Raw genomic sequence first — 12,431 nt, 5'->3', positions numbered from 1 at the left:
TTCTCCACAGCTGAGGATGACAGCTGCAACACAACAACAGGAAGAGAACATAGAAAATAGCGAGAACAAGAAAGAAGAGAGTAAAAAGAAATCAAAGAAACAACAGATGACCAACCAGAGGAAGAAGAAGAGGAAGAACACAGAGAAATGGAAGAAGAAGGGAAGGGCAAGACAATGTATATATATTTTTTTAAAGAATATATGGAATCAGTAAAAGAATGGCAATCACAAGAATTTAGTGAAATAAAAATAAGAATAAAAAGTACAGAAGAAAAAGTGAATAGATTAGAGATGATCATGTCAGATATAGGAAAAAGAGTGGACAAGGTGGAAGAACGAGAAACAGCCGTAGAAATGGAAGTAGAGGACTTAAAAAAGAAATTAGAAGAATCTAATAAAAAAGTTAAAGAGACACAAGAGCTGTTAGCTCAGAAGATAGATTTAATGGAAAATTATAATAGAAGAAATAATATAAAGAGAGTGGGCCTTAAGGAAGATGAAGAAGGCAAGAATATGAGAGAATTTATAAAAGATTGGATCCCCAGGGTCCTAGGAAGACCAGAATTACAGGAAAAAAATGGAAATAGAAAGGGCACATAGAACATTAGCCCCGAAACCACAACAAAAACCAAGATCCATTTTAGTAAAATTCCTAAGATATACAACAAGAGAAAATATATTGGAGAAAGCAATGAAGAAAATAAGAGAAGACAAAAAGCCACTGGAATACAAAGGTCAAAAAATGTTTTTCTATCCAGATATAAGTTTTGAACTCCTGAAGAAGAGGAAGGAGTTTAATACAGCAAAAGCGATCCTATGGAAAAAAGGATATAAATTTATGCTAAAGTACCCCAGCAGTACTTAAAATAGTTATTCCAGGGCAGCAAAACAGACTATTCTCGGATCTGGAGGAAGCACAAAATTTTGCAGAACAACTACAAAAACAGACAGAGAGATTAAGACATGTTACAAGAGCAAAAATGACCACGAACTATATGTATGTGTGTATATGGGTATATATGTGTGTGTATGTATATATGTGTGTACATGAGTGTATGTGTATTTAAAAGAAAATATATAGAGTAGAGATAAGAATTAAAAAAGGAAAGAAAGGGAAGAGAGGAAGTAAGGAGGGAATTAAGAGAGTGACCTTTGTTGTATATGAAAAAATCTTTTCTGGGGGGGGCTGGGTGGGGAGGAGTTACGGTCACTGCAAAATCAGTTGACACTTGCGAGTGAATTCGCAAATCCAAATGGAGAGGGGAGATGTGGTTGCCCGAAAAGGGATAAAGGGCAACTCAGGAAGGGGAGGGGATAGTGGGGTTAAAGAAATTTTAGATAGGAGAATAAGGGAAATGTTTGATGTTTTAGAAATGTTGTCTTATAAAGTGTTCAAAAAAAGAAACAGAAATGGATAAGAAGGAAAGGTGATGATGAGGAAACGGAAAGGAAAGATAAGCAAAGTATGAAATAGCTATGTTGAACTATATGACTTTAAATATTAACGGAATACATAACTAAATCAAAAGGAAGAAACTGCTAAATTTATTGAAAAAAGAAAAAACTGATATAGCATTCGTGCAAGAAACACACTTAACTGAAGTGGAGCGCAAGAAACTAAAGAGAGATTGGATAGGACATGTAACAGCAGCGTCATATAATTCAAAAGCTAGAGGAGTAGCTATATTAATCAGTAAAAATGTACCAATTAAAATAGAAGAGGAAATAATAGATCCAGCAGGGAGATATGTAATGATAAAATGTCAGATATATTCGGAGTTTTGGAATTTACTCAAAGGTATATTCAGCTAACGAAGAAGATCAAAAATTTATGCAAGATTTTTTTTTGAAGATAGCAGACACGCAAGGGAACATACTAATAGGAGGGGATTTCAACCTTAATTTGGATTCAAACATGGATAAAACTGGGAAAAAAATTAACAGAAAGAACAAAGTAACCAAATTTATAATTAAATCGATGCAAGAAATGCAACTTTTGGATATATGGAGGAAACAACACCCAAAGGAAAAGGAATATTCATATTATTCAGGTAGACATAAAACATACTCAAGAATAGACCTATTCCTGTTATCAGCTCGCATGCAAGACAGAGTTAGGAAAACAGAATATAAAGCTAGGATTTTATCGGACTACTCATCCCTGATATTGACAATAGAGTTAGAGGACATCCCTCCAAGAATGTATAGATGGAGATTAAACTCCATGCTACTTAAAAGGCAGGATTTTAGAGCATTCATTGAAAGACAAATTAAAATGTACTTTGAAATAAATACGGAATCAGTGAAAGATAAGTTTATACTATGGGACGCAATGAAAGCGTTCATCATAGGGCAAATAATAAATTATGTAACCAAGATGAAGAAGGACTATAATCAGGAAACAGAGCAGTTGGAAAGGGAAATAGCAAATATAGAAAACGAATTAGCAATGAAGGAAGACACAACTAAAAGAAGAGAATTGGCAGATAAAAAAAATGAAACACTACAAACATATAAGGTGGAGAAGAACATAATGAAGACAAAACAGAAATATTATGAACTAGGGGAAAAAACGCACAAAATTCTAGCGTGGCAGCTTAAGACAGAACAAACTAAGAGAATGGTATTGGCATCAAGGAAAAAAGACAAACAAATCACATATAATCCAACGGAGATTAATGAAAACTTCAGAGAATTTTACGAACAATTATACCAAACTGAAAACGAAGGGAAAGAAGACAAAATAGATGAATTTTTAACTAAAATTGAACTACCGAAATTACAAATAGAGGAACAAAATAAATTAACAGAACCATTTGAAATAGTAGAAATACAAGAGATAATAAAAAAACTACTGAACAATAAAACACCAGGAGAGGATGGATTCATTAATTCTTCCCCTCCTGGAAGTAATCAACCAGATTGATAAAACACAAAGCTTACCAGATTCATGCAAAACAGCAATAATTACAGTAATACCAAAGACAGGGAAAAATCCACTCGGACCAGCGTCATATAGACCAATATCATTACTTAACACAGATTATAAGATAATAGCTAAACTATTAGCAAACAGATTAGCTGACTACGTACCAAAAATAGTAAATCTAGACGAAACTGGATTTATTAAAAAAAGACGAACAACAGACAATATTTGTAAATTTATTAACTTAATTCATGCAGTAGAAGGAAATAAAGCTCCAACAGTAGCGGTTGCTATAGACGCAGAGAAGGCCTTTGACAGAGTAGAATGGAATTATTTATTCAAAGTCCTACAAAAATTCAGCTTACCAGAGAAATATATTAATTGGATTAAAGCATTATATAAGGGGCCATTGGCGAAAGTGACAGTAAATGGATGTATATCAAAACAATTTAACTTAAGCAGATCAACAAGGCAGGGATGCCCACTATCACCCTTATTGTTCGCGTTAGCCATAGAACCACTAGCAGAACTGATAAGAACAGAAAATAAAATAAAAGGGATAAAAATAAAAGACAAAGGAATATAAAATCAGTTTATTTGCAGATGACGTTATAGTATACTTAACAGAACCAGAAATATCAATAAAAGAATTACATAAGAAATTGAAGGAATATGGAGAAGTGTCGGGATACAAGATTAACGCAAATAAAAGTGAAGCAATGTCAATGAATAATGTGGATTTCTCAAAATTTAAGAAAGAATCACCATTCAGATGGCAAATGCAAGCAATGCGATACCTAGGTATACAAATAAATAAAAACCTCGGCCATCTATATAAACTCAATTATTATCCACTAATGAAAAAATTACAGGTCGACTTAGAGCATTGGAAAGACTTACCACTAACACTAATAGGAAGGATAAATTGTATTAAAATGAACATTTTCCCAAGGATACAATACCTATTTCAGGCATTGCCAATACACTTGATAGAGAAATTTTTCAAGGAGTTAAAGAAAATAATAAGGAAATTTTTATGGAAAGGGGGGAAACCGAGGATAGCACTAGATAAATTAACAGAATGGTATAAACAAGGAGGCTTACAACTGCCAAACTTTAAAAATTATTATAGAGCCGCACAATTAAGATACCTATCAGATTTTTATCAAACAAGGGAAAAGCCAGATTGGACTAGATTAGAACTAGATAAAATAGGGGAGAAGATACCCGAACATATATTATATAAATGGGATGAAAAATTGGTACAACGTAGGAATTCTCCAGTATTGCATCATCTGCTCAATATTTGGAAAAAGATTCATGTATAAAGGAATAAAACAAATTACCAACTACCAAAACTAATACTGACGCAAAATCAGCTAATCCCTTTTACAATAGATAACCTTTCCTTTAGAGAATGGGAGAAAAAAGGGATCAAAAGAATAGAAAATTGCTTTTCGGGAAATAAATTATTATCCTTTGAACAAATGAAGGATAAATATAATATAACTCACGATAAAGTGTTGGCATACTACCAACTGAAATCCTACTTGAAGGACAAATTGGGAAGCAGTCTGAGGTTACCAGAGGGAAGTAATTTTGAATATGTGATTACAGACACAATGATAATCAAAAAATTTATAACAAACATGTATATTAAACTACAAGAAAAGGAGAATGAGGAAACAAATGGTAAAACTAAACAAAAATGGGAACAAGATCTAAACATAAAGATAAAGAAGGAAACATGGGAGAAGTTATGCTCAGGAACTATGAGAAATACAATAAATACGAGGTTACGTATGATACAATATAACTGGATACACAAGCTATATATTACACCTCAAAAGTTAAATAAATGGGACCCAACAGTATCTGACAGATGTTTTCGCTGTAAAAAGGAAATGGGAACAACAATTCATGCAATCTGGACGTGTGAGAAAGTGAAAAAATTTTGGTAAGATCTAAACCAGATATTAAATAAAATCACAAAAAGAAATATACCAAAAAAACCCAGAGATCTTCTCCTAAGTAACATAAAAAAAACAAAGAATTTGGACTTGATTTGGATGGTGCACAAAAAAGATTTGTTAGGATAGCCCTAGTTGTAGCAAAAAAATGTATTATGTCAGCCTGGAAATTAGAAGATAACTTGAGAATACAACAATGGTATATAGAAATGAATAAATGTATTCCATTAGAAAAAAATAACATATAATTTAAGAAATAATATTACAATATTTGAACAAATATGGGAGCCATACATGAAACACAATAGAGAAAATCTACCGGGGACATCTATCACCTAAAATGACAGAAGGAGAAGAGAATGAAAAGAACTGACTCAGTGGAATTTCTTGTTTATTTTTATTGAGTGACAACATTGTTTGATGGGTTTAATGTATCTTAGATTCAGGTAGGGAGGGTGGGATGGGAAGAGGGAGGGGGGGAAGAAAATGACTGTATATATTTGAAAAGGAAAATGTATGTATCTTGATCAATGTGGTTTATAGTGTGAAAAATAAAAAATTTTAAAAAAACTTAGTGGTGGGGGGTTAATTATCTATAATGTTATTGTTCGACTTCTGTGGAGGGGGAGGAATCTGCAGATGCAGCAACGGTTAAATGTTTTCAAAGAATGTGACTGAAAATAAGTAAAATGATTTAAGGTTTATATATTCATGCAAGTGAAGTTTGTTCAGTGTAACGACAGAATAGTATTTTTGTCTTTTAAATTGTTTATTTTTAATGCAAGTGTATTAGTTGGGCATTATAAAAGTAAGTCTCAAGCAAATGGAAAATATACTTATCGGGCATCTACCCATCCCCATAGATGCCAGATCTCAGGTTTTTTTTTACTGTACATTCGAAAGGGAGTTGGATGTGCCTTCATGGCTGAAGGGATCAAGGGGATGGAGAGAAAGTAAGAGTGGGGTACTGAAGGTCACATGATCAGCCATGGACATATTGAATGGTGGAACAGTCTCGAGGGGCTGAATGACCCATTCCTGCTCCTATTGTCTATAATTCTACATCTTACAGGGCAAGGAATGTAGAATAACAATTGAATTGTGTGCTACTTTAATCAACTAAGCGGAGATTGTCAGTGTAATATCCAATGGACTCTATGGATTCTTGTGAGAATTGTCGCCCTCACCTGTTCCCATAGTCGATCTTGGCGATGACCTTTCCCTTCAGTTCCAAGAGCTCGTCCTTCGGAAGTGTTCCTGAGATGATCTGGGAGCGCCACTCAATCAGGTAGTAGGTCATCTGTTGTACGTGCTGGAACATAGTCTTGTTGCCACTCTGGAAGGACGAGTGACCAGGTTAGACAGCCACGAACATCACTTGCCCCACATCAATCGAGGCTCAACATGTCTCACCAAATCTTAACCCCGCGTTTGAAAAAGCATGGATTCTTCACCCCTTGCACCAGATCTGCTGGAGGAACCTGCGGTGGGGGGTGGGGTGGGGGGGTGTCAGGGAGGTTTTGGGTCGGAGTCCATTAGTTGCTCTCTGAAGCAGAGGTCAACTCTGACGGATGACTCTCATACCTTCCCCAGACCATGACCCCATAAGTCAAGCCTATCATCATCTTACTGTACAAGTACAACCCAACAAAAGTGTTCTCCAGTCCTCAGTGCCAAACACGCACACACAATCAGACATAACCCACTTACAGTCAATACATATGCAAGACAAGTATTCATATATAAAAATAAATAAATATTGTTTCATGAAGATGGGAGTCTCGGATGGTGAGTGTGAGCAGTTCCTTTGGTTGTTCACCATTCTCATTGCCTGTGGGAAGAACCTGTTCCCCATCCTGGGGCTGGCTCTGATACTCCTGGATCTCTTCCCCGATGGGAGAGGCTGAAAGATGCTGTGTGCAGAGGGTGGAAGAGGTCTTCAATGATATTATACGCCCTCTTCAGACAATGATCCCAATCTATCAGGTCGATTTGGGGGTGGGGGGGGGGGGGTGGTGTAAGGTGAATCCAGTGATCCTCTCAGCCACTCTTACGGTCCTGAGAATTTTTCTGCTGGAACCGTTCCGCACTGCAATGCAGCCAGCCAGGACACTCTCAATAGAGCTCCTGTAGAACACCAGCCCCATCTCCTGCACTGTTACAGACCTCATCACATCAGATCCTCCAACCTGATTGTACTCCAGCCCTGCACTTCACATCCCACTCCTATCTATTCCCAAAGATCCACAGACGGGACTGCCCCACAAGGTCCATTGACTCTGCCTGCTTTTGCCGCACTGACCTTGAAGCTTGAGGCCATGTTGTCCCCTCAGCCTGTCCCATCATACCATCCACATCCTCCAACCCTTGATTTTAATGCTGCCTATTGGTAGTGTGGAGGGTCATGTGACCACATCTGTCAGTCAAGGTCAAGAGTACCCATGCTGAGCACTCACCTTATAATTGACCTTTTCAAAAAAAACCCTGCCCACATTGCTACTGGCTCTGTTAGTCACCTGCCCTATTTTGGATTTACCTGGGCCAGCCCCACTGATCAGCTGGGTAGGGAGGGGTATATATCCCAACACATGGAGCAGTCGGGAATCTTTTCCATGAGGAACGAAGCCGAACTCCATTCCAGGCCACAGCCAGAGCCGATGCTGGAGAATCGAGAAATGGGAGACCAGCGACATGTAATAAGGTGAAGAGAAGAGGGAAGGGTGGAGAGAATGATGTCTGTGATGGGGGGGTGGGGGGCAGATTGAGATAACGGTTCAGGTGAGGTGGTTGTTCTCAGAACCATTGGGTTATTGCTGACCAGGGGAAGTTAGTGAGACAGAAAGTCAAACAAAGCAAGGAACTGTGAGAAGGAGAACACAACAGTGACCAGGGATTTGGAAACGTCCAGCCGATCAGACAGCTCCAGCAGAATGAGAAACACTCGCTTAGTGTCACAGGTGGCAAGACGCTGATCTGTCACTGGCTGTCCGAGCAGAGAAGAGCATTGAAGCTCAAGAAACAGAAGCAGAAATCGGCTCTCCAGCCCATCGAGCCCGCTCCCGCAATCAATGAAATCACGGCTGATCTGATGATTGGCTCATCTCCGCCGACCTGCCTTTTCCTCATGTCCCTTAATTCCCCTACTATTCAACCTTGTCTTGAACATATTTACTGAGGTCACCACTGCTTCAGTGGGCAGCAAATTCCACACAGATTCCCAACCCCCTGGGAAAAGCAGATCCTCCTCATCTCGTCCTCAATCTGCTACCCTAAGTCTTGAGGGTATGTCCCCTAATTCTAGTCTTCCCCACCAATGGGAACAACTTAGGTCTTTCATAATTTTATACTTTTCGATAAGATCCCTTCTCATTCTTCTAAATTCCAGTGAGTACAGACCCAGACGACTCAACCTTTCCACAGGAGGATCAGAGCCAGTACCACCAGGCTGAGGAACAGCTTCTTCACGCGGGCAGTGAGAACGCTGAACATCCAAAGGAATGGCTCACACTAACCATCCCAGGCTCTCATATTCATGAAACAAATATTTATTTATATAGATGAATACTTGTCCTGCATATGTATGTGTGTTATGCCTGGTTGTGCGACTGCGTGCTTTGCATCGAGGACTGGGGAATGCTATTTTGTCGGGATGTACTTGTACAATCAGATGACAATAAGCTTGACTTGAACCCCTTCATCTCTGGAATCAACCTGGTGAACCTCCTCTGCACGGCCTCAAAAGCCAGTACGTCCTTCCTTGAGTAAGGAGACCAAAACTGCATGCAGCGGTCCAGATGTGGCCTCACCTGTACCTTGCATAGTTAAAATGGCGGCACTGCCGGAACCCCTGTAATAGCAGTGCTGCCACTGGTGTGACTCACGGGGAGCGAGTAGCAGAAATACACTGTTCCTGTGCGGTCCAACCACCTGGTCACCTGCCGTCAGCTCCACACAGGCTTTGAATGGCCTGTTAAAGGAGCCGATGACAGTTTTATTTAAAATCTCACGACAGCGGGGCCTGTGCCCAAGATGACTGCCCCTCTGGATCAGCAACAGCCACGAGGGGTTGCAGACTCCAGGGGAGCAGAGGATTGGAACAGGGCACCAGGCACGGGGGAGACTATCTCCCCCCCCCCTCCGCTCCCCCCATCTGAGAAAGAGAAGCAGGTGACAACCCACGGCATGGTGACCATGGCAGTGGACCAGTGAGGTGGCTGAAAGGACGAAGCATGCAGCGGGCCACTGGCGGCTCAAGGCGAGGAACCCACGGAGGCTGCAGAGACTGGCCCGAAACTGGCTGAAAGGGATTCCAGGTGTCGGAACCGGGATGTGAGGGGGGGGGGGGGGGGAAGGGGTGCCGAGGGCGCTGAAGGGGTTTCTGACCGCGTCGGAGGTTCGGATCTGGAGCTCAGGTTGCCGATGGTTTGGACTCTGTGTGGCTGCAGAGGCTTCAGAAGCGCTGGGGGTGAATCTGTGACTATGGGGGGGCGGGGAGGGAAACTCTCTTGCTTCTCTTTCTCTGATTGTAAGAGGTGCTTCAGTTAATTTCTGCCAGTTAATTTCTGCCAGCAGCGAATCTGTCTGCCTTGCAGCAGGCAAAAGAATTTCATGTAATATGACACAATCTTGCAGCCTAACCTCCTCCCTCCTCAAGGACACTCCCAATTCAACAACATTCCCTGGAAAAACACGAGAGGCTGCCAGTTGCTGGAATCTGCAGCACCAACAATTTGCTGGAGGACCAACAGTGAGAGAAAAAGAATGGTTAATAGTCTGAATGGTTCCGGCCTGAAACGTCGAACATTTTTATTCCCCCCCACCCCCAACTGAGAGATACTGTTCGACCCGCTGAGTTCCTCCATCGGATTGTCGTGTGCTCCACATTCCCGGGAAGCACGAGCGAAGACGAGATGTTAAAGTATCTCACGAGCTGGAACCTCCAAGCTGCCTAAACATTAGACCTTACCAGGTAGAGTTTGTGCCAGATGTTCGCCCACTCCCTCAGGGTCATGGTGAGTTCTTGCACCAGCGGCACTTCGTTGGGTACGACTGTCTCATCTTGCCTGTGTCCACAGAAACATCACATTACTGGCCGGAGAGCTGAATCACGCGGTTATCATAACGCTGTCACAGCGCCAGCGGTCTGGACCGGAGTTCCAATCCCGCACTGTCTGTAAGGTGTTTGTACGTTCTTCCTGTGTTTGTACGTTCTTTCTGTGTCTGTGTGGGTTTTCCCTGGGGGCTCCAGTTCCTCCCATCATTCAAACTTACCGGGGGTTTTAGGTTAAATTGGGCAGCACGGACTCGTGGGCAGAAAGGGCCTGTTACTGTGCTGTATGTCTAAATTTAAAGTCTTGAGATTCCCCCGAATTTAACTGAGTCGATTGCATTCAGTCGTTCAATGCCTGTCACACCTCATAGGAAAGACTCCATTCGAATAGATCCACGCCCAGATTAAACTTTTAAATTTAAACAAAATTTTAAATTTAGACCTGCTCCACAGTAACAGGCCCGCGAGCCAATGCTGCCCAATTACAACCCCCCCTGTACGTTTTGAAGGATGCGAGGAAACTGGAGCCCCCCAGAGGAAACCCAAGCCCCCCGAAGGAAACCCACGCAGACTCGGGGAGAACGAACAAACTCCTAACGGACAGCAGCAGATTCGAAGCTGGGCCATTGGAGCCATTAACCGTGCCACACAATTCCATCAGGGCCAGTATTCATTGTCTTATACCGAGGAGAGAGTTCGGAGGGAACCGCACAGGACCGTCCATCGTCACATTGGACCAGATTACCCAATGGATTGTTAATTTTAATATAATGTAGATATTCAGCAGGGTAACAGGCCCTTCTGTCCCACGAGCCCATGCCGCCCAAGTACCCTAATTGACCTACGACCCCTGTATGTTTTGAGGGAGTAAACCGGAACACATGGAGGAAACCCACAGGAAAGTACAAACTTCTTCCAGACAGCGTGGGATTTAAACCCAGGTCACTGGTGCTGCCACAGCGTTACACTGACCGCTACACTAACTGTGCCGCCCAGTTCGCCCCTGCATGCTAGTTTCCCCTTCCTGATCTATTTCTGCTGTCACATTGAAATTGTTCAGTTGCTCAGGGCGGTTCTGAACCCGGTACCTCTGGATGCTGAACCGGCAACACAACCACTGGCTGCCAACAGCCAATTATATCCGTGAAACCAAGCTGACTTCTGGAGCCCTAATTACAAGAACCCACTGATGAAACAAAGAACAACAGGTTTTGGGAATATTACATTCGGACAGTGACTTAGAGTTAACCACAGGGAAGAGCATCCAACAGACGAACAGAAAATTAAGGGGATGGAGGGATATCTATTGTGGAGGCCAAGGACAGCCTGTTCCTGTGTTGTACGCTTTGATGTCGTAAAGGGCCCGTTTCTGAATCTACGTAAACAACACTGCACCAAAGCCTCGCGTGATTGCACCCTGCACCCAGAGTGGCCGAATCTCTCCTGTGGGAAAGGTGTGGCGTGTTGGAGGACAATGTGAAAGCAAGGGCTCAATGCTGCAATGCAAAGGGGTGCTGATGCAGCAGCCCTCTCTCCCTTCCTTCCCTGCTTCCAGGTTGAGAGGGAAGGGTATGGAAGGATATGGTTCAGGTGCAAGTCAGTGGGACTGGGACTGGGAAGAATAATAGTTTGGCACAGACTGGAAGGGCCTATTTCTGTGCTGTCGTGTTCTAGGGAACATTTAACTGAAGAATCCTACCACAGATCTCATGGCTACTCACCCTCCACCTTCCACTGTTGCTTTCTTCAGATGAATGTACAGTGCAGGGAAGACACCCTGTGGGATGTGGGAAAGAAGTTGTTGGTTGAATTCACATTGCTGATCCCCTGCCTCCCTCTCTCTTTTCACTCCATTGCCCTCTGGAAGCCCAATCCTTCCCCTGAGAAGCTAAATCTCATTTTGCACTCAGATAAGGGGGTGTAAGACCGTGGGTGTGGGTCAGAACAGGTGACATCCCGGAAAAATAATAGAGGGACGAATTGGATGGTAAGGGGGAGCTCATGAGGTGCATAGTAACAGATGGGGAGCGCTTTGCCAGGAAGAAGGGAGCCAAGGTTAGTCTGATACAATGGAGGATGAAAGGTCGTGATTAATGAGTCAAAAGTTGATCGACAGTAAGATCCTATGGGGATTGGTAGATGCCAGATAAGTGAATTATCCAGTTGCTTGAGATTGCGTGTTGTGTGGATTGGCGATCTAACAGTGAGGCACAGCAATTTTAAACCTGTACTTTTTTTACCTATTTATTTTCTGTAATTTTTTTTGCTGGTTGCTTGAATTCTGGATAACTGGGGTTTTACTTTATAAGCCAAAATAGGGAGGTGTCCCCAACTTCTGGGGCACTAATTTTGGGACCAAGGCATAGATAAGGTAGGCAGTCAGCATCTTTTTCCCAGGGCAGGAATAGCAAACATCAGGGGACACCAGGCAACAGGAGCAGACTCGATGGGCCGGATGGCCTATTCCTGCTCCTATTTCTTATGT

At 42.0% G+C, this 12,431-nt stretch overlaps 1 protein-coding gene across 1 annotated transcript in view; it reads right to left on the bottom strand.

Annotated features, from left to right (window-relative positions):
* Positions 1–12,431, bottom strand: part of LOC138752907 (dedicator of cytokinesis protein 5-like) — a 158,296-nt gene that overhangs the window by 108,772 nt on the left and 37,093 nt on the right. The window contains 4 exon segments of the mRNA XM_069915516.1: positions 2,944–3,032; positions 6,084–6,232; positions 9,863–9,959; positions 11,668–11,723. Coding sequence (XP_069771617.1) covers positions 2,944–3,032; positions 6,084–6,232; positions 9,863–9,959; positions 11,668–11,723 — 391 coding nt within the window.

This window comes from Narcine bancroftii, chromosome 2 (assembly GCF_036971445.1).
Source record: "Narcine bancroftii isolate sNarBan1 chromosome 2, sNarBan1.hap1, whole genome shotgun sequence".
NCBI lineage: Eukaryota > Metazoa > Chordata > Chondrichthyes > Torpediniformes > Narcinidae > Narcine > Narcine bancroftii.
This window is presented reverse-complemented; position numbering and strand designations above follow the sequence as displayed.